The sequence below is a fragment of the Entelurus aequoreus genome, linkage group LG16, assembly GCF_033978785.1.
Source record: "Entelurus aequoreus isolate RoL-2023_Sb linkage group LG16, RoL_Eaeq_v1.1, whole genome shotgun sequence".
NCBI classification, from domain to species: Eukaryota; Metazoa; Chordata; class Actinopteri; order Syngnathiformes; family Syngnathidae; genus Entelurus; species Entelurus aequoreus.
The window spans coordinates 52,569,302-52,593,489 of record NC_084746.1 but is presented as its reverse complement, the minus strand read 5'-3'; the positions used below and the strand labels follow the sequence as shown (position 1 = coordinate 52,593,489).

The window sequence follows — 24,188 nt, the reverse complement described above, 5'->3', positions numbered from 1 at the left end:
TCCAGCATTCTGTTTTTGTTGACTTTGTAGCCAGTTCAGTTTTAGTTTCGTTCTGCATAGCCTTCCCTAAGCTTCAATGCCTTTTCTTAAGGGCAGTCACCTTTTGTTTATTTTTGGTTTAAGCATTTGACACCTTTTTTTACCTGCACATTGCCTCCCGCTGTTTCCGACATCTACAAAGCAATTAGCTACCGGCTGCCACCTACTGATATGGAAGAGTATTACACGGTTACTCTGCCGAGCTCTAGACAGCACCGACACTCAACAACAACACATCATTTGCAGACTATAATTACTGCTTTGCAAAAAATATTTTTAACCCAAATAGGTGAAATTAGATCATCTCCCACGGCACACCAGTGGTTGAAAAACACTGCCCTAGTGTCCAAATAACTCTAAACTAAGTCTTTGTTACTTTGATAAGCAACTAATTACTGGTGAATATGTTCCCCATACTAAAGTGTTACCAAAAACTATTTTACAGTATATTATATTAAACTATTGAATTGAGCAAGGAGAAATCAACTCAAATGTTGCAAAGTGATACACTTTTACTTCACTCAGACTTGGATCTGGTGGACGAAAACGAAGACGACTCTGCTGCTGACAATTTCATATTCATTTATGGAAAGAAAAGTTGACTTATTGGAGCTAATTAGTCAGTTCCCCCCCCATGCGCTCCTCCCACATCCACATGTGGAAACATCTGGATGCCTTTTATGGCATCTTGCTGGGGCTGCGGCAGACGAGCAAGCGAGAAGCAGACCGACATGAGAGGACGCCCCAAAGCTACACCCCCACCCCCACCCCCGCCATCGCCACCACCACCACGGTCCTAAGGGAGCAGCCGATGAAAGCAGGCGTCGTCGTGGAGCTGATGCGCTCCTCGGGCGGGCGCTGCGGAAGACAACGGCGCTCGTTAGCTCTAGAGTCCGCTGCCAAGGGGACTTGTCAAGGTGACAACGGCAGGTGGAGCAGCTGTCACTCCATAAAAGCCTCATCACCCCGCCTCATTACGGAGGGCTGCAGCCCATTTAGTCGGCAGATTAAGCGCCTCACTTCGGCCCGCTTTTTACGAGCGCGGGTAGCTCGGCGCAAGCAGCCGCGCTAAGTTGGCGTTTCCTGTGAGATTTCGTCTTCCCCTCCGGCCTCCGCTAGCCTTCTCACCACGGCTCCGCCAGGAATGTCGCTACTATTGGATCAAGTGTCCTTAACATTATCAATAGTAGCCTCTCTTCTGGAATAATTCCAGTAGAGTTGAAACATGCAGTGGTACGACCTCTACTTAAAAAACCAAGCCTCGACCCATCTCTCCTCTCTAACCTTAGACCTATCTCTAATCTTCCATACATTTCTAAAATATTAGAGAAGGTTGTCTACAGTCAATTGTTGCCCTTCTTAGAGGATAATGGTATCACTGAGTTGTTCCAGTCCGGTTTTAAAGCCCTCCACAGCACAGAGTCGGCGCTTCTAAAAGTTTTTAACGATATCCTCCTGTCAACTGATTCTGGTAAATATGTTGTCCTGGTGCTTTTAGATCTGTCTGCTGCTTTCGACACCGTCGACCACGCCACCTTAATCACTCGTCTTGAGAACTGTGTGGGCATTAAGGGCGCCGCCCTCAACTGGTTCCGGTCGAACTTAACCGACAGGAGTTTTTGTGTAAAAATAGACAGTTTTATGTCTTCCACAGCTCCTTTACCACATGGGGTTCCCCAGGGCTCAATCCTTGCCCCAATCTTATTTGCGCTTTACCTTCTCCCCCTTGGTTCTATTTTTAGGAAGTACGATATTGCATTTCATTTTTATGCCGATGATTGCCAGATTTATTTTCCCATGGCACAAAATAACACGGTTCAACGTCTTATTGACTGCCTGCACGACATCAAAGCCTGGCTTTCAGCTAACTTCCTGAGCCTAAAGGAAGACAAAACAGAAGTTATGTTGTTCGGTCCAAGTCGCTCCCCCTCCCTCACTCTGACCCCGTATCTCAGCGACTGTGTCACAAACCTGGGGGTAAAGTTCGACTCAGATTTTAAATTCGAAAAACAAATCAGCAGCGTCGTACAAAAAAGCTTTTATCAACTACGCCAAATAGCGAGAGTGAAACCGCTTCTATCAGGACATGATCTGGAGAAATTAATCCACGCCTTTATCTCGACTCGTTTAGACTACTGCAATGCCTTGTATGTAGGCATTAGCCAGGCCATTAGCATTATCTCGACTCGTTTAGACTACTGCAATGCCTTGTATGTAGGCATTAGCCAGGCCTCCCTCGCCGGCCTGCAGCTCGTGCAGAACTCTGCTGCTCGTCTGCTAACACAGACCCGCAGACGTGAGCACATCACCCCTATATTAGCGTCCCTTCACTGGCTCCCTGTGCGTTACAGAATCAATTTTAAACTCCTTTTATTTGTTTTTAAATGTCTAAACAACCTCGCGCCAACATATCTCTCCGACCTCCTTCAGCCTTACTGCCCCACCCGATCCCTAAGATCAGCCGATCAGCTGCTACTGACGGTCCCGGACACAAGGCTGAAGCTTAGAGGTGACAGAGCTTTCGCTGCTGCTGCTCCCAAGCTCTGGAACGACCTACCTCTGAGTGTTAGACAAGCCTCCTCCCTTCCTGTTTTTAAATCTCTCTTAAAAACATACTTTTATTCCATGGCTTTTAACACTGAGTGATGTCCATCCTGCAATGGCACCCCATAATACACCTGCTGTCAACCTGTTTTTATGTTTTTATATTTAATTTATTTATTTCTTATCGTGTTCTGTTTGTGTTGTGTTGTGTTTGCTCGGTTCTCGTATTATTTTTAACCTGCCCATTGTACAGCACTTTGGCTACCCCTGTGGTAAATTTTAAAAATGCTTTATAAATAAAGTTGATTTGATTTGATTTGATTTAAAGGCTGAAAGTTGGATTATTTACAGGCTGGCAACCTGAGAGCCAACAAATCAATGCTAAGCGAGTGTGCTTGATGCTGAATTCTGGCGCCTGTATTTAATAACGGGCGCCAGAGGAACGCGGCGATCTGTTTAGGCACCCGTTGATCTGCGTCGGCGCCGTGCTCACCTGGCTTTGGGATTTCCACCGCCGTCACACTCCTCGCTTCTGACGACTGTCAGCGAATCGCTGCGGCAGCATCATCCTCGGCCCTGACAGTCAGGAGGAACTCTTCAGTGAAGCGCGTTTCCAAACGTCTGAAGAAAAGAAGAAAAAAAAATGGCGCTCTCACCTTGGCGTTCCCTGAGCGAGAGAACACTTTTCACTTCTCCCACGTCTTCAGTCTTCGAGACTTTGAGCAGCCCCTCGGCAAGGTTGTCTCACTCGTTTGTGGCACACCGATGCAAAATAGTCCTCATTAGCGCGCTAACCTGCTAGCAGTGCCTGTTCTCTACACTCGCTGAATAACTCAATAATTCACCACAAATGACACAAAAAAAGACTCAATTCCCAACGTTTTCAAAAATCATTGTGCACAAAGGTAGTTTGTCGAATTTTTCTTTACGTTTTTTTTTGTAATTGGGTAATCCTTGATTAGTTTGTCTGTCGAGTAGTCGGTTAAAACACACTCGCAGCCTCAATCCATTTTTTAGGCTACGTCGTTGAAATAAACAACAATTTTTCTGCGTGCTGTAACCTTCATTCGTCAACATCATCAACTTTTAATGTGTGTGAATGGTAAAAAATATAAAAATCTGGCCACACAAATCACTGCACGCACAGACCACAACTCTATTGCAGAAGCCATGCGGAAACTATGTCCGCCTGTTTCAGACTTAGACTTGGAGTTAGACAAACTTTATTGATCCACAAGAAAATTGTTATACACAGTAGTTTAGTTACAAAGAATGGAAAAGGATAATTAAAACCTCACAATAGCACAAATAGGGTGCGAATGCCACGTCTCCACCGTCCGCCAATCCCAACCAGAAATCAAAGTCTATCATCCATCCATCCATCAATTTTCTTCCGGGGCAGCAGATTAAGTAGAGAAGCCCAGACTTCCCTCTCCCCAGCCACTTCGTCCAGCTCCTCCCGCGGGATCCCGAGGCGTTCCCAGGCCAGCCGGGAGACATAGTCTTCCCAACGTGTCCTGGGTCTTCCCCGTGGCCTCCTGCCGGTCAGACGTGCCCTAAACACCTCTCTAGGGAGGCGTTCGGGTGGCATCCTAACCAGATGCCCGAAACACCTCTCTGGCTCCTCACAATGTGGAGGAGCAGCGGCTTTACTCTGTTTTGAGTTCCTCCCGGATGACAGCGCTTATCACCCTATCTCTAAGGGAGAGACCCGCCACCCGGCGGACGAAACTCATTTCGGCTGATTGTACCCATGATCTTATCCTTTTGGTCATAACCCAAAGCTCATGACCATAGGTGAGGATGGGAACGTAGATCGACCGGTAAATTGAGAGCTTTGCCTTCTGGATCAGCTCCTTCTTCACCATAATGGGTCGATACAGCGTCCGCATTACTGAAGACGCCGAACCGATCCGCCTGTCGATCTCACGATCCAATATTCCAATGGATGTCGAGTGGATCTAGTTAATAGTGTGAGAGTCCAGTCCATAGTGGGGCCAGCAGGGGATTCATCTTGAGTGGAGACAAGACAGCAGCGCAGAGACGTCCCCAACGGATGCACAGATGAGTGGTCCATCCCGGGTCCCTACCTTGAACAGCTAGCGCCTCATCTGTGGTCACCTGATAAACTCTCCACGCAGAAGAAAGGGGCAGAGCAGAAAAGAGACGGCAGATCAACTTGTCTAAATGGGGGGTCTATTTAAAGGCTAGAGTATACAAATGAGTTTTAAGATGGGACTTAAGTGCTACTACTGAGGTAGCATCTCTAACTGTTACCGGGAGGGCATTCCATAGTACTGGAGCCCCAATAGAAAACGCTTTATAGCCCGCAGACTTTTTTGGGGCTCTGGGAATCACTGTTCTGACGCACATTGTTGCGGCTCCGCCATGCAGCGAAGTAGCGCAGATGAAATCGCAGATGAGTGCTGGTGAAAACGCGTGTAAACATGAGATGAGGGGAGTTGTGGTAAAGCGAACCACAGTTTCTTTCGTCCTTCCACAGGAGCAGAAGCTAATAAAATTGGTCCTGCCATTTATGATATGTGACGGCCGCTGAATGACAACACCGCGGAACGTCTCCAGCTTTGCCATCTACCAATACCCACAGGCAGGGGTCTGTGACGCCACGGACTTTACTTGACTTATGGAAAAGACGACAGTTTTGCCTTGCAGAACGACTTTATTTTTGTATTTGGAGCAAGCAACGACACAACAGTAACTTCATCCCAGGCAAGCGTTGTACACACATACACACACACACACACACACACACACATCGCATGCCGTATTAGCTGGTGTTTGACACAGGCCCCCATATAGCTGTCCAGGATATGCCTGTGTTGTGATTCTTTGATTTTGGACCTCCAGAATCCACATCTTCATCCATTTGTATAAACAAGGGAAATTACATCTGAAAACATTTGACAAGTTGACTTCAGTGCCGTCAACAACCTGATAATTTATTTTGTGTCTGTTCATTAATTCCTGTCCCACACAAGCAGAGTTTAGCTAAATTGATCCGCCGTTTTGCAGTGGCCGGCAAAAATAGAAGCTCTGCGTATATTTAGCCAGTGATGCGGTATGGCACTGCCATGGAAACTAAAACATTGACTAGAATGGAAACGGAAACAGTCCGCCGTTGTGGCGGGGCCGTGGCGGCCTCACTCGGGAGCCGTTATGCATCCAGTTGAAATCCGGGGTAAAGGTTGAAAACTATTTTAACAACTAACAAAACACCATTAATTAGACCAATTTTGTGCGGACACTGTCAGGTTTAAGCACCAAACTATCTATTAAACAGAACAAGAAGCAAGGTATCAGGTAGAGACAGAGTTCAATTTTGCTCATGTGGAGAACGCATGGAGCTGCACACTCAGTTACAGTCTCACATTACGCTCTAAGGAACAGCCCTCGCTCTCCTCTTTTTATTCAATTCAGGACGTTCCCTAGTTACATCGCTGAGGCTGCTTCTAAAGGGAGGGGTCACACATTATGCGAGCAGCTCAGTACGTACAATACGTGATTATTCAGAAGGGAGTGTGCTGGGGGCGTTGTGATTGCGCCCTGTCTCTGCTTTGTCTGCTTGATGTTGATATGCCTTATCTTCGTTGAGGTGCTGGTTCGTCCTTTGGATGTTAGCAAGCTGAAAGACAGGAAACATCTGCGGCGAGGCAACTCCTCACATGCAGTGGAAGATAACAAGTTGTGTGCCCTTGCACGAGAAGAAAACGTACAGCTGGAGCACAATAGATAATAACTAGAGCAACGGCCTTTAAGCATAAGAGTTGTGTGATAACTTATATACAATTATTCTAACAGACACCTTTTACTTTTTACGTGTAATGTTTAATGATATTAGTATGTAATATTACCTATTATAACCCGAATGTAAGACGGTATTTGTTCTCCATGAATAAACTCTGAGAAAGACAAGTCGTCTTATATCTGGGGAGTTACAGCTTTAGCATTTATTTATACAGTATCTCTAAGTGAGTCAAAGCTTCTTCTTGTCACTCCCACACACCAGTGACCTGGTGAAATAGAACACCCTGGAAAAAGTGGTATCAAAGGTTGTTAGTGGCAATTAGTAAATAATTAATGGCACACTCACTGACTGTATTAACACTGCACTGATACTGTTAGAGTTTCATAATGGTGCCACATGTTGTATTAAAGTACTATTCACTAATTGTTGTGATTCTAATAGTGATCAACGAAGCACGGTCATCAAACAAGCAGCTAAAAAATATGAAATTTATTTTTTATTGCAATCTACACAGTTACTTAACTGATTCAACTCAACTGAACTATTATTCTAAAAGCTGGTCTTGGAAAAAGACAGGTCGTCGCCTAATGTCAGGGTTATGGTTTGAGTTTATTTCGAACAGGCCTACAATTACAACATGATGTCAAGCGATGACAATGGGGCGGTATAGCTCGGTTGGTAGAGTGGCCGTGCCATCAACCTGAGGGTTGCAGGTTCGATTCCCGCTTCCGCCATCCTAGTCACTGCCGTTGTGTCCTTGGGCAAGACACTTTACCCACCTGCTCTCAGTGCCACCCACACTGGTTTAAATGTAACTTAGATATTGGGTTTTCACTATGTAAAGCGCTTTGAGTCACTAGAGAAAAGCGCTATATAAATATAATTCACTTCACTTCACTTCACAAGCCAGGCGTCGTGGGAGACACCGGAGTTTGTAGTGATTTTAAGGATGCAGACGAATGAGGTAGCAGCGTGAAGTGAAAAGGGGTATTTATTAATTAAAGGAGCAAAAACAAAAAGCGAGAGCAGAAGGGAAGTGCTCTAAATGGCCAGACTATGAAAGACACATAACAAAATGCTGGAACGCAGAAAAAAAACACTTACTTTGAAATGTGGAGCAGATGGCATCCACAAGGTATGAGCGTACTAGAGCGCGGCATGAAAAAAGATTGTCTGTAGTCACCAGTGAACAGATAACAATGTCCCGACAAGCCCATGGTGTCACAGGCTCAACTTAAATAGTGCTAATCACAAACAGAAAACAGGTGAGGAGAAAAGTGCTCGAAGGCAGGCGTAAAGCAGCTACGAAAAAACACCAACACAAAAGGAAGTGCCACCAAAATAAGAGCGCAGGACAGGAACAAGCACTAAACACAGGAGAACACTAACAAAACACAACATAAGGCACAGCCTGGTGTAACCAGCCGTGACAGAATGCCCATCTCTAACCCCCCCACCAAAACGGAAACCAAACATTCTAGAAAACAAAAAAAGTCCAAAGTCACGGGATATCGAAGGGAGGACTAGGCCATGGGTCGCCTGGCCATATGTCCTCGCAACCACCAGGGAAGAGTCAAATGGCGGCTGGCGAGGCAAGCGACCATAGAACTACCAAAGCGCACCAGCAGCCGCCACCGTCCATGCCCGGGTCCTGGGCCTAGCATGCGGGCGCCTGATGGCCGCTTGTGCGGCAGGAAACCTGGAGCTGATTCCAGGAAAAGAGGGGACAATAAGCCCAATGGAGACAATGATGGCGGTGTCGTGGAAGGACCCGCTGGAAACGAAGATGGCGGCGTCGTGGGAGGACCTGCTGAAGACAAAAATGGCGGCGGCGTGGGAGGACCTGCTGAAAACGAAGATGGCGGCGTCGTGGGAGGACCCGCTGAAGACCAAAAAGCGAGAACAGAAGGGAAGTGCTCTAAACGGCCAGACTATGAAAGACACATAACAAAATGCTGGAACGCAGCAAAAAAACACTTACTATGAAATGTGGAGCAGACGGCGTCCACAAAGTAGGAACGTACTAGAGCGCGGCATGAAAAAAGATTGTCTGTAGTCACCAGAAAACAGATAACAATGTCCTACAAACCCATGGTGCCACAAGCTCAAATTAAATAGTGCTAATCACAAACAGAAAACAGGTGAGGGAAAAAGTGCTTGAAGGCAGGTGTAAAGCAGTTACAAGTAAACACCAACACAACAGGAAGTGCCACCAAAATACGAGCGCAGGACAGGAACAAGCACTAAACACAGGAGAACACTAACAAAACGCAACATAAGTCACGGCCTGGTGTAACCAGCCGTGACAGAATGCCCACAACCAACAAAACGGATACCAAACGTTCTAGAAAACAAAAAGAAAAAAGTCCAAAGTCACGGGAGAGCGGAGGGAGGACTAGGCCGTGGGTCGCCTGGCCATATGTCCTCGCAACAACTGGGGAAGAGTCAGATGGCGGCCACCGCAGCTGGCAAGGCGGGCAACCACGACACTACCACATCCGTGGCCGACGAGGAGGCGGATGCTAGTGGCCACGGCGCATCAGCAGCTGCCACCGTCCATGCCCGGGTCCTGGGCCTAGCGTGCGGGCGCCTGATGGCCGTTTGTGCGGCAGGAAACCTGGAACTGATTCCAGTACGAGAGGCGACAATAAGCCCAATGGAGACAATGATGGCGGCGTCGTGGAAGGACCCGCTGGAGACGAAGATGGCGGCGTCGTGGGAGGACCCGCTGGAGACAAAGACGTCGTGAGAGGACCTGCTGAAGACGAAAATGGCGGCGTAGTGGGAGGACCCCTGAAAACGAAGATGGCGGCGTCGTGGGAGGACCCGCTGAAGACGAAAAGGCGAGAGCAGAAGGGAAGTGCTCTAAACGGCCAGACTATGAAAGACACGTAACAAAATGTTGGAACGCATACGGCGTCCACAAAGTAGGAACGTACTAGAGCGCGGCGTGAAAAAAGATCGTCTGTAGTCACCAGAAAACAGATAACAATGTCCCGACAAACCCATGGTGTCACAAGCTCAACTTAAATAGTGCTAATCACAAACAGAAAACAGGTGAGGGGAAAAGTGCTCGAAGGCAGGCGTAAAGCAGCTACAAGAAAACACCAACACAACAGGAAGTGCCACCAAAATAAGAGCGCAGGACAGGAACAAACACTAAACACAGGAGTTGTAACCAGCCGTGACACATGATACAACACAAATGTCTTATATTTTGTCCTACGCAGTAGATGAGGAATATAATTTGGGGAATATATTGATTGACATCACATTGAACATCCAAACTTTCAAAACAGAATTATGATGTGGGATGCATTCTGTACCAACACTGCGATTATAATGTTATGTCCCACGCTAATCTCACAGTTAATATTCCAACATTTTTGTGTACAAATACAAGTAACTTTAATTATCTGTACTTATAGTTTGTATTCAAAAAGTCCGCTTCCTGTCATCTGGTCTCCACTCGCATATGAAATAATGAAAGCATAATAGTAAGAATAACAATAATAATAATGATAGCGCCAAGTGTTTTGTGCTTGTTAACTACCTACACACCAGCTGTCCCGCTTCTCACTCGCCCAAACTTCTCGCCGTAGCGCAGCGTCCACCGCCACCGACTTTCCCTCCCACTCCCTCGGGGGACAAGTGTGGGAGGCGGACGGGTGGGCGCTCCGAGCTTCCAGTTGGTTGGCGACGGCACACTGACTGGGACGGGAGATTCTCAGAGGTTGTTTGGAAAAGTGTGAGACTGACTGGAAACAAAACGAGTTCAACTCTTGAAAAAAAAAAAAGACTTTCTCGCGGAAGCTGTCGGGAGTCTCAGAAGTGTTTTATCAAAAGTTTAACACGATTGTTATTGCAGAGGTAGAGTGAAACAAGAAAGGCCGCATGAAACGGAACAAAGACGATGAAAAAGTAAAATGACTGTAAGCTCCTAGTTGGCGTCCGCTGATACCACTCAAGATCAATAGCAGCTGAGCTGTTTATCAATAAAAATGTATATTTATAGACACATCCATTCCTTGTTTTCTATCTCTTCATTTTGATTGACCAACCATTTTTATATGTATATATACACTAGCGTTCAAAAGTTTGGGGTCACATGTAAATGTCCTTATTTTTGAAGGAAAAGCACTGTACTTTTCAATGAAGATAACTTTAAACTAGTCTTAACTTTACAGAAATACACTCTATACATTGCTAATGTGGTAAATGACTATTCTAGCTGCAAATGTCTGCTTTTTGGTGCAATATCTACATAGGTGTATAGAGGCCCATTTCCAGCAACTATCACTCCAGTGTTCTAATGGTACAATGTGTTTGCTCATTGGCTCAGAAGGCTAATTGATGATTAGAAAACCCTTGTGCAATCATGTTCACACATCTGAAAACACTTTAGCTCGTTACAGAAGCTACAAAACTGACCTTCCTTTGAGCAGATTGACTTTCTGGAGCATCACATTTGTGGGGTCAATTAAACGCTCAAAATGGCCAGAAAAAGAGAACTTTCATCTGAAACTCGACAGTCTACTCTTGTTCTTAGAAATGAAGGCTCGAACACAAAATTGTTTGGGTGACCCCAAACTTTTGAAGGGTAGTGTGTATATATATATATATATATATATATATATATATATATATATATATATATATATATATATATATATATATATATATATATATATATATATATATATATATATATATATATATATATATATATATATAAACACACTTTGAATTAAAAAAGGCTGCATTCATCCAGGCAGTGGTCATCATGTGACGTAGTGTGTGTATGCACGCTACAACAGCTTCTTCTTCTTCCTGACAATATATATTATATATATATATATATATATGTGTGTATATATATATATATATATATATATATATATATATGTGTATATATATATATATATATATATATATATATATATATATATATATATATATATATATATATATATATATATATATATATATATATATATATATATATATATGTATGTGTATATATATATATATGTATGTATATATATATATATATATATATATATATATATATATATATATATACCGTATTTTTCGGACTATAAGTCGCAGTTTTTTTCATAGTTTCATAGACTTATACTCAGGAGCGACTTATGTGTGAAATGATTAACACATTAGCCTAAAATATCAAATAATATTATTGATGTCATTCACGTAAGAGACTAGACGTATAAGATTTCATGGGATTTAGCGATTAGGAGTGACAGATTGTTTGGTAAACGTATAGCATGTTCTATATGTTATAGTTATTTGAATGACTCTTACCATAATATGTTACGTTAACATACCAGTTGGTTATTTATGCCTCATATAACGTACACTTATTCAGCCTGTTGTTCACTATTCTCTAGACATTTTAAATTGCCTTTCAAATGTCTATTCTTGGTGTTGGCTTTTAGCAAATACATTTCCCCAAAAAATGCGACTTATACTCCAGTGCGACTTATATGTTTTTTTCCTTCTTTATTATGCATTTTCGGCCGGTGCGCCTTATACTCCGGAGCGACTTATACTCCGAAAAATACGGTGTGTATATATATATATATATACATATATATATATATATATATATATATATATATATATATATATATATATATATATATATATATATATATATATATATATATATATATATATATATATATATATATAAAAACATGTTCTGTCCAGCTTTTCAGTCAAATCATGTTGTTGATGTAGATGTCCATATCTGCAACATATTTACTATTTAATGGGATACTTATTTGTATTTGACTTGGATTGATTGATTAATTAATGTTTGGCGCAGCCGGACCGAAGCAGTAGGAAGTAAAAAGAAGACAGAGGGGGAAATTGCAGGGACAAGTGAAGGATAACACAGAGGGACAACAACAACAACAACAACAACATCAACAAATACGATATGTACAAATTAGTGTTGTCCCGATACCAATATTTTGGTACGAGTACCAAAATATTTTGGTACGAGTACCAAAATATTTTGGTACTTTTTGGTACTTTTCTACATAAAGGTGATCACAAAAAATTTCATTATTGGCTTTATTTTAACAAAAAATCTTAGGGTACATAAAACATATGTTTCTTATTGCAAGTTGGCCTTAAATAAAATAGTGAACATATTAGACAACTTGTCTTTTATTAGTAAGTAAACAAACAAAGGGTCCTAATTTAGTCTGCTGACATATGCAGTAACATATTGTGTCATTTTCCATTCTAATATATTGTCAACATTATTAAGGACAAGTGGTAGAAAATGAATGATTAATCTACTTGTTCATTTACTGTTAATATCTGCTTATTTTCTGTTTCAACATGTTCTATTGACACTTCTGTTAAAATGTAATAATCACTTATTCTTCTCTTGTTTGATACTTTACATTAGTTTTGGATGATACCACAAATTTGGGTATCAATCCGATACCAAGTAGGTACAGGATCATACATTGGTCATATTCAAAGTCCAGGGACATATATCCTGAGTTTATAAACATAATATACATTTTTTTCAAACGAAAGAAGATTTTGTGATGCTAAAAAATATCGATGTAATCATAGTAGTATCGACTAATCCAATCCAATCCACTTTATTTGTATAGCACATTCAAACAACAAAAATGTTTCCAAAGTGCTACACAACAATATGAAAAACAAAATTCAAATATTATCCTTAGCTCCACCAATGACTGAATAAAAACAAAAAATTTATAAATATAAAACCAATATAAAAAATAAAAAATAAATATAAAAACAATATAAAAATAAATATGATTAAAAACGATTTTAAAGGGTAAAACCAATTACTGTATTTTTCGGAGTATAAGTCGCACCGGCCGAAAATGCATAATAAAGAAGGAAAAAAACATATATAAGTCGCACTGGAGTATAAGTCGCATTTTTGGGGGAAATGTATTTGCTAAAAGCCAACAGCAAGAATAGACATTTGAAAGGCAATTTAAAATGTGTAAAGAATAGTGAACAACAGGCTGAATAAGTGTACGTTATATGAGGCATAAATAACCAACTGGTATGTTAACGTAACATATTATGGTAAGAGTCATTCAAATAACTATAACATATAGAACATGCTATACGTTTACCAAACAATCTGTCACTCCTAATCACTAAATCCCATGAAATCTTATACGTCTAGTCTCTTACGTCAATGACATCAATAATATTATTGGATATTTTACGCTAATGTGTTAATAATTTCACACATAAGTCGCTCCTGAGTATAAGTCGCACCCCCGGCCAAACTATGAAAAAAACTGCGACTTATAGTCCGAAAAATACGGTAAAACATACGCTATTGTGCTTGGTATCATTACAGTGGATGTTAAGTGTAGATCCACCAATGGCGTTTGTTTATATTGTAGCGTCCCAGAAGAGTTGGTGCTGCAGGGAATTCTGGGAATTTGTTCTGTTGTGTTTATGTCGTGTTGCGGTGCAAATATTCTCCCAAAATGTGTTTGTCATTGTTGTTTAGTGTGGTTTCACTATATGGCACATATTTATGACAGTGTTGGCGTTGTTTATACGGCCACCCTTAGCGTGGCTGTTGATTAAGTATGCCCTTCAAGTTAAAAATGCGCCTTAATGGTTAATGATTGGACATAGTGAGATTGTGTGTTGACTGTAGAGAAGTTTAGTCATCCATCATCATGACTCTGGTGTAATGTGAAGCATGTAGAGCTATCCCGTGACTTACAGGCTTGAAACAATTGTACATGTTTGGTCTCCATGGAGACAAGAATCAGTGATATTGAAGTAGTACATCACTGCTGACAGGTGGTGGACCGGTACTTTTTAGAGGCGGTATAGTACTGAATATGATTCATTAGTATCGCGGTACTATACTAATACCGGTATACCGTACAACCCTAGTACAACTATAATCTTTAAAATGATAGCAAAGAACCAGTTACTGGAGTAGAAAGTAATAACACAGAAATTACAATGAATATTATTGCATTACAAATGGAGCAATAGAAATAACACAATAATGAATAATAGTAATTACCTCAATCATCAACATTACAATTGCTTCAAATGCAACAATACAAATATGTAAAGCAGATACATGGAGGGGAAGACTATATTAACCTTGTAGATTGTTATAGTAAAACTAGGTTAAGCTTTATCAGTGTGCCGTGTTTTACCCAGTTTCCCCTGGGGGGGGGGGGGGGTGATTTTGATGGAACATATTCTAAATAACAAAGACTTAATTTAGAGTTGTTTGGACACTAGGGGAACATATAAGGGTTAGGGTTAGGGTTACTAATAAGCAATAATTCTGAGGTTATTGAGGGTTACTTAGTTAGTGGCTTACTGGTTGTATAATAAGGCCATGCAGAATAAGGCATTAATAAGTACTTAATAATGACTAATTAAGAGCCAATATTTTACTAATTTGCATGTTAATAAGCAACTAATTAATGGTGAATATGTGTTCCCCATACTAAAGTGTTACCATATATATACATATAAATATATAGGCTTATTAAAGTAACAAAGACTTAATTTAGAGTTATTTGGACACTAGGGGAACATATAAGGGTTAGGGTTATGGTTAGGGTTACTAATAAACAATAATTCGGAGGTTATTGAGGGAACACTTAGTTAATGGCTTACTGGTTGTATAATAGGGCCATGCAGAATAAGGCATTAATAAGTACTTAATAATGACTAATTAAGAGCCAATATGTTACTAATTTGCATGTTAGTAAGCAACTAATTAATGGTGAATATGTGTTCCCCATACCAAAGTGTTACCATATATATATATAATCTTATTAAAGTAACAAAGACTTAATTTAGAGTTGTTTGGACACTAGGGGAACATATAAGGGTTAGGGTTACTAATAAGCAATAATTCTGAGGTTATTGAGGGAAGAATCTTAGTTAATGGCTTACTGGTTGTATAATAAGGCCATGCAGAATAAGGCATTAATAAGTACTTAATAATGACTAATTAAGAGCCAATATGTTACTAATTTGCATGTTAATAAGCAACTAATTAATGGTGAATATGTGTTCCCCGTACTAAAGTGTTAACCGAATTTTGCTGTTTGTTTGCACTGTTCTGGAAGCACAACAACCAATTATTTGATATTTTGTCATTAATATAGAGTTTTTAGTTGAAATTACGATTGTTTGTTTTTCTCCTGATTCAATTTGTCGTCTGTATTCATTATTGAGATTTTGTGTGTTTACATAATTACATAATTATACTAATTAAACCTGGTAATTTTGATGGGGGGGGGGGGGTGTCGGAAAGAAGGCCGTCACCTCTGTTGGAATTAGCATTTGTTAATTAATTTGCGATAATTCCAGTCTGCGTTTTGATTAAGTAAAAGTTCATCATCATTCTAATTAAGCTAAAAAAATAATTGATGATTTAATGAATTCCCTATTCATCTCTAATTGTTTCATTTTCTTTTCCTTTCCCCTCCTCTTCCTACACGTGGGGTGTGTCTCGTTACTTCCGTCCGGGTCGTTTAGTCATTTTCAAGGTCTGAAAAGTACTTGCGACTAGTCCAGGGTGCACCCTGCCTTCCGCCCAATTGCAGCTGGGATAGGCTCCAGCCCCCCACACCCCTCCGAAAGGGACAAGCGGTAGAAATGGTAAAAAAAAAAAAAAAACATTTGATAGTAGAGTATAGGGATGATGTTTGATAAGAAATTATCGAGTTCGAGCCCATTATCGAATCCTCTTATCGAACCGATTCCTTATCGATGCTCTTATCGAATCCAGATAGGTTGTTGTATATGGAAAAAAACACAATATTTGGTTTAACAAAAGCTCACTTTTATTTTATAACAAAAAAATAAAATAAAATAAATAAATAAATATTGACTGTTACGCCCTAAAAAAAAATAAAAAAAATATTGACTGTTGTTACCCAAAGTATATTGAGTGGGATTTTTCAGAAAAACAAATACATACAGTAACACAAAAACCAACCTGTCTCTGTGATCACTATAGGTGTCTAACTAATAATATAGTGTTAAATAAAATCAGTCCCTTGGGCACAAAACTGAAAATAATACAGCTCTCCAAAAAGTGCACTTCTGCTGCTATTGGAACATACTAACTACACACACAGGCAGACAGCTAACAAACAATCCAAGACGTCCAGTAAAGTTCCAAAGCAGATTAATCCATTTAGGCTCTTTATTGTTGTTGATCTTGCTTTGTCTATTCCTATCTTTACTTTTGTCTTGCACTGGACTGTTTTTTTTATTCTTTTTAAACTGAAACACACACAATGAAAAATGTATAAGCTATGTGATTCAATTAACATACTGAAATGTAATACACAATATGTAAATATTACCTTCACACGAATATACAGTACTATCACCAAACAAATACTTCTGAGTGTTGAAACTATTTCAATGGTGGAAATACACGACTGGCAGCCATTTTAAGTCCTCAAAACATCCATTGAAACAGTGCACAAAAATCGTTTTTCAATAAACATCTTACTATCAAATTGAACCACTTTCCACTTTAATATTGAGTTACATAAACAAGTTAAACAGTTTACTTACAGACTTATCTTTTCCAAGGCTTGTAAGAGCTAACACAACTTGTCAACTTCTCAATTGTCTCATGAACTGAACAGACGTCGCCAACCCGGAAGTGCCCAAACTAATGATGCGTAGTATTTTCATATCGCCTCAAGGTGTCAGTAAGAGTCTACAATCAAATGGGCACATTGCCGTCCCACAGGGCATTTCCTGTGGGAAGGGATTCGTTCCCTGGGATTCGAATAAAGAACTAACTCTTTTTCTTTACTATAGTGGCCTCGATAATGGGAACCGGTTCTCAAAAAGGGATTTGAGTCCATGGAATCGGTTCTTTTCTTATCGAACAACCGGGAGAACCGGTTTCGAACATCATCCCTAGTAGAGTAGCATCTACTTGAATGCGATGAAGATGATTGTGTTATGTATTGTATTCTTTATTATAGCGTCTGGTGTGTGTCTCCCCTCCTTCCAGGCCCCATGCAGGAGACGGTGTTGGACTTCTGGAGGATGGTGTGGCAGGAGAACACGGCAGCCATCGTCATGGTGACCAACCTGGTGGAGGTGGGCAGGGTGAGTTGTGCTGTGAAGAGAGGCACAGGTGGCGCTCTCCTCATCTGACGGATGGGCCTCATTACTCGCTCCTGTCTCGGCAACAGGAGACCCCCGGTCTCCCTAACGTGGTTGCGGGGGTCTTTTTATCGAATGAGGAGAGCGCTTCGTCATCTTTAAAGGGACAGTACACCTTTTTTTTTATTCATGTGCTCTGGCGTGCCGCTGTAGTTTGTCGCTCTTAGCTGAGATGAAGTTGTGGCGGAAACACGAGCGCACCTTTAATTCTGCTGACTTTGCATCGCCATGGCCGCCCTCTCCCGGTACCTCATTAGGACGCTTTCTGTGCAGCCTGACGGCCCCGCCCCTCACCTGCTTAGTGGCGTCCTCTGCAGGAGGAAGAGGAGGAAAAGGGAGGCGACGCGGCCTCGCGGGTCCCCCCAAAGCGTCTGCTATATGATCCCGCTCCAATAGAGGCTCAGTCGAGCTTCCTCGTAAAGTCGATCCAGCGTGGCGCAGCGGGCCATCTGCTGCGTGCACGGCCTGATGAGTTTTGGGAAAGCCTGGCATGCACTCACACGTGCACGCTCACACGTGCACACTTAGCTCGCGGTGTAGGGTGTTGGGGGGCTGCGCTCTGCGTTCTTTGATGTATTTGTTTGATGCGAGATTTCAACAACTTTTAATATTTATTATGAGTTGCACGTGCACTCTCTCTTTCTCACACACACACTTATACACGCACACACACACACACACACACACACCGCCACGCAAGTTCACTCTTTGGTGAAAACATATTGTTTTATGTTACAGGACGGAAAAAAAGAGTTTAAATACACTAAATAGTAGAGATGTCCGATAATATCGGCAGGAAAATTTTATCGGCCGATAAATGCTTTAAAATGTAATATCGGAAATTATCGGTATTGGTTTCAAAAAGTAAAATTTATGACTTTTTAAAACGCCGCTGTATACACGGACGTAGGGAGAAGTACAGAGCGCCAATAAACCTTAAAGGCCTACTGAAATGATTTTTTTTTATTTAAACGGGGATAGCAGATCTATTCTATGTGTCATACTTGATCATTTCGCGATATTGCCATATTTTTGCTGAAAGGATTTAGTATAGAACAACGACGATAAAGATTGCAACTTTTGGTATCTGATAAAAAAAAGGCTTGCACCTACCGGAAGTAGCGTGACGTAGTCAGTTGAACATATACGCAAAGTTCCCTATTGTTTACAATGATGGCCGCATGAAGTGAGAGAGATTCGGACCGAGAAAGCGACAATTTCCCCATTAATTTGAGCGAGGATGAAAGATTTGTGGATGAGTAAAGTGCAAGTGAAGGACTAGTGGGGAGTTGAAGCTATTCAGATAGGGAAGATGCTGTGAGAGCCGGGGGTGACCTGATATTCAGCTGGGAATGACTACAACAGTAAATAAACACAAGACATATATATACTCTATTAGCCACAACACAACCAGGCTTATATTTAATATGCCACAAATTAATCCTGCATAAAAACACCTGCGTGTTTGTTATGCTAGCTCCTAGCTCCTCTGCTAGCTCCTAGCTCCATAGAACACGCCAATACAATTCAAACACCTGATCAACACACACAATCACTCAGCCCAAAAGACCGTTCACCTAACCCAAGGTTCATAAAGCTTATATATTTTTAAAAAGTTACGTACGTGACGCGCACATACGGTCAAGTTATCGAATGTTTAGCAGCCAAGGCTGCATACTCACGGTACCTGATATTCAGCTGGGAATGACTACAACAGTAAATAAACACAAGACATATATATACTCTATTAGCCACAACACAACCAGGCTTATATTTAATATGCCACAAATTAATCCTGCATAATAACACCTGCGTGTTTGTTATGCTAGCTCCTAGCTCCTCTGCTAGCTCCTAGCTCCATAGAACACGCCAATACAATTCAAACACCTGATCAACACACACAATCACTCAGCCCAAAAGACCGTTCACCTAACCCAAGGTTCATAAAGCTTATATATTTTTAAAAAGTTACGTACGTGACGCGCACGTACGGTACGGTACGTGTTATGCTAGCTCCTAGCTCCTCTGCTAGCTCCTAGCTCCATAGAACACGCCAATACAATTCAAACACCTGATCAACACACACAATCACTCAGCCCAAAAGACCGTTCACCTAACCCAAGGTTCATAAAGCTTATATATTTTTAAAAAGTTACGTACATACGCAAAAAAAAAGCCAAAGCTGCATACTCACAGTAGCACGTCTGCGTCTTTGTCATCCAAATCAAAGTAATCCTGGTAAGAGTCTGTGTTGTCCCAGTTCTCTACAGGCGTCTGTGTATCCAAGTCAAATGTCCTCCTGGTTAGAGTCTCTGTTATCCGAGTTCTTCCATCTTGACTGCATCTTTCGGGAATGTAAACAAAGAAGCGCCGGCTGTGTACTGTTGTGGCTGACTACGTTCGAAAAATACGTCCATTTCGCACCGACAACTTTCTTCTTTGCTTGCTCGGCTTCCTTCTCCATAATGCAATGAACATGATTGAAACAGATTCACAAACACAGATGTCCAGAATACTGTGGAATTATGAAATGAAAACAGAGCTTTTTCGTGTTGGCTTCAATGTGGAAGGCATACCCGTGTTCGCCGGTCTACGTCACGCGCATACGTCATCCTCAGAGGCGTTTCGAACCGGAAGTTTAGCGGCAAATTTAAAATGTCACTTTATAAGTTAACCCGGCCGTATTGGCATGTGTTATAATGTTAAGATTTCATCATTGATATATAAACTATCAGACTGCGTGGTCGCTAGTAGTGGCTTTCAGTAGGCCTTTAAAGGCACTGCCTTTGTGTGCCGAACCCAATCACATAATATCTACGGCTTTTCACACACACAAGTGAATGCAATGCATACTTGGTCAACAGCCATACAGGTCACACTGAGGGTAGCCGTATAAACAACTTTAACAATGTTACAAATATGCGCCACACTGTGAACCCACACCGAACAAGAATGACAAACACATTTCGGGAGAACATCCACACCGTAACACAACATAAACACAACAGAACAAATACCCAGAACCCCTTGCAGCACTAACTTTTCCTCCCAAAGGGCGAACAAGGGGATGGGTCAAATGCAGAGGACAAATTTCACCACACCTGGTGTGTGTGTGACAATCATTGGTACTTTAACTTTAACTTAACTTTAATAATAGCCTACTATCAAAAGCAAATCTTCGTTGACAGATATGTTGAAATGTTATATTTATTCTACACATTTTTATAACATTAGAAACCATTAGTAAATCAGAGGCTACTCAGAAGGTGAGATAACTCCTGGAAATTACTGTCTTTTAATGGCCAAAGGTATAGATGTGTGTGTCCAAGTTAAAGGAAACGGCAGGCTGTCTTCTTTTAATGGATTTATTACAATCTTTGGCAAGCTAAGTACAGTTTGCTGTGGTCTGGAACAACATGGCACACAAACAACTATCAGAAATGCAGCCAACATTACATACAGATAATGTGTCATGAGACATGCACAAATAAATTGTATACAAAGAGGATAAAAGTAAAGGATATTAAATGAGCTCAAATATAGCTACAAATGAGGCATAATGATGCAATACGTACATACAGCTAGCCTAAATAACATGTTAGCATTGACAAGCTTGTCGTCATGCAGAAACCAAATATGCCTGATTAGCACTCCAACAAGTCAATAACATCAACAAAGCTCACCTTTTGTGCATCTGCGCACAGCATAAAACTTCTGGTGGACAAAATGAGACGAAGGAGTGGAAGATTTTACATGTAAACAAACTGTTGCGTCATAGTCCACACTATGGTGAGTTCAAAAACCGCCAAAATTAGTAGGACAAAATAATGTCCACCAAATAGTCTCATCAGTGAAGATACATATTAAACAGTGGTAGTTCTAACAATCGGGAAGGTTTGTGTCATGTTTGTCCTCAAACAAAAAACATTCTAAAACCAAAAAAAATAAATTCCCCCATCTTTTTCCATTTTCAATCCGGTCTAGCGTAAGAGAAGGCGGTTTGAACTTGTTTTGTGCGTCTTTAGAGGCATATGTTCACCCAATGTTTTGAGAGGTCGCAAAAAATGCAGCTAAAATAGCCGAAGAAAAAAATCCTAGCTTCTAAAATGCAAATGATTCCCCAAATGTTTTTGTCAAACTCCAGATTTGAGAGATTCCAGCATGATTGCATCACTGTGCCACAAAAATTGGCACAAAAAGCCAAAGAAAAATCAACTTTATTTATATTTGTCTCTGAATGTTGTGGTCTAGATCAAAGGAAAAGCAAAAGGTAGAGAAAAAGTGCTTTGATTAATTTGATTACAAAAAATATAGATTGTTATTCTGTTGCTTTGATTAATTGTTTAATGAGTGTAATTAATAAATATTGATCAAATCTGATGAAAATGCATTCATTAGAAAAAAGAAATAAAGGTTTCTCACTATTATGTTAGATCCACTATGGACTGGACTCTCACTATTATGTTAGATCCACTATGGACTGGACTCTCACACTATTATGTTAGATCCACTATGGACTGGACTCTCACGCTATTATGTTAGATCCACTATGGACTGGACACCCTCACTATTATGTTAGATCCACTATGGACTGGACTCTCACTATTATGTTAGATCCACTATGGACTGGACTCTCACACTATTATGTTAGATCCACTATGGACTGGACTCTCACACTATTATGTTAGATCCACTATGGACTGGACTCTCACACTATTATGTTAGATCCACTATGGACTGGACTCTCACACTATTATGTTAGATCCACTATGGACTGGACTCTCACAATATTATGTTAGATCCACTATGGACTGGACTCTCACACTATTATGTTAGATCCACTATGGACTGGACTCTCACACTATTATGTTAGATCCACTATGGACTGGACTCTCACAATATTATGTTAGATCCACTATGGACTGGACTCTCACACTATTATGTTAGATCCACTATGGACTGGACTCTCACAATATTATGTTAGATCCACTATGGACTGGACTCTCACACTATTATGTTAGATCCACTATGGACTGGACTCTCACACTATTATGTTAGATCCACTATGGACTGGACTCTCTCACTATTATGTTAGATCCACTATGGACTGGACTCTCACAATATTATGTTAGATCCACTATGGACTGGACTCTCACACTATTATGTTAGATCCACTATGGACTGGACTCTCACACTATTATGTTAGATCCACTATGGACTGGACTCTCTCACTATTATGTTAGATCCACTATGGACTGGACTCTCACACTATTATGTTAGATCCACTATGGACTGGACTCTCACACTATTATGTTAGATCCACTATGGACTGGACTCTCACACTATTATGTTAGATCCACTATGGACTGGACTCTCACACTATTATGTTAGATCCACTATGGACTGGACTCTCACACTATTATGTTAGATCCACTATGGACTGGACTCTCACACTATTATGTTAGATCCACTATGGACTAGACTCTCACACTATTATGTTAGATCCACTATGGACTGGACTCTCACACTATTATGTTAGATCCACTATGGACTGGACTCTCACAATATTATGTTAGATCCACTATGGACTGGACTCTCACACTATTATGTTAGATCCACTATGGACTGGACTCTCACACTATTATGTTAGATCCACTATGGACTGGACTCTCACAATATTATGTTAGATCCACTATGGACTGGACTCTCACACTATTATGTTAGATCCACTATGGACTGGACTCTCACAATATTATGTTAGATCCACTATGGACTGGACTCTCACACTATTATGTTAGATCCACTATGGACTGGACTCTCACACTATTATGTTAGATCCACTATGGACTGGACTCTCTCACTATTATGTTAGATCCACTATGGACTGGACTCTCACAATATTATGTTAGATCCACTATGGACTGGACTCTCACACTATTATGTTAGATCCACTATGGACTGGACTCTCACTATTATGTTAGATCCACTATGGACTGGACTCTCACAATATTATGTTAGATCCACTATGGACTGGACTCTCACACTATTATGTTAGATCCACTATGGACTGGACTCTCACTATTATGTTAGATCCACTATGGACTGGACTCTCACAATATTATGTTAGATCCACTATGGACTGGACTCTCACACTATTATGTTAGATCCACTATGGACTGGACTCTCACACTATTATGTTAGATCCACTATGGACTGGACTCTCTCACTATTATGTTAGATCCACTATGGACTGGACTCTCTCACTATTATGTTAGATCCACTATGGACTGGACTCTCACACTATTATGTTAGATCCACTATGGACTGGACTCTCACACTATTATGTTAGATCCACTATGGACTGGACTCTCACACTATTATGCTATATCCACTCGACGTCCATTGCACCGGTCACCCAAGTTGGGGGGTCCCCACATCTGCGGTTCCCTCCAAGGTTTCTCATTGTCATCCCATTGGGTTGAGTTTTTCCTTGCCCTGATGTGGGACCTGAGCCGTGGATGTCGTTGTGGCTTGTGCAGCCCTTTGAGACACTGGTGATTGAGGGCTATATAAGTAAACATTGATTGATTGATTGATCGTTGTACTTTTAAGTTATTAT

General features: G+C 41.0%; 1 protein-coding gene across 6 annotated transcripts in view; it reads left to right on the top strand.

Moving 5' to 3' along the window:
• The window catches only part of LOC133631183 (receptor-type tyrosine-protein phosphatase mu-like), a 578,559-nt gene that overhangs the window by 525,655 nt on the left and 28,716 nt on the right, over nt 1-24,188 (top strand). For all 6 annotated transcript variants that reach the window (XM_062023331.1, XM_062023329.1, XM_062023328.1 and 3 more), the window contains one exon: nt 17,415-17,512. In XM_062023331.1, coding sequence (XP_061879315.1) covers nt 17,415-17,512 — 98 coding nt within the window. The remainder of the gene's footprint in view (nt 1-17,414; nt 17,513-24,188) is intronic.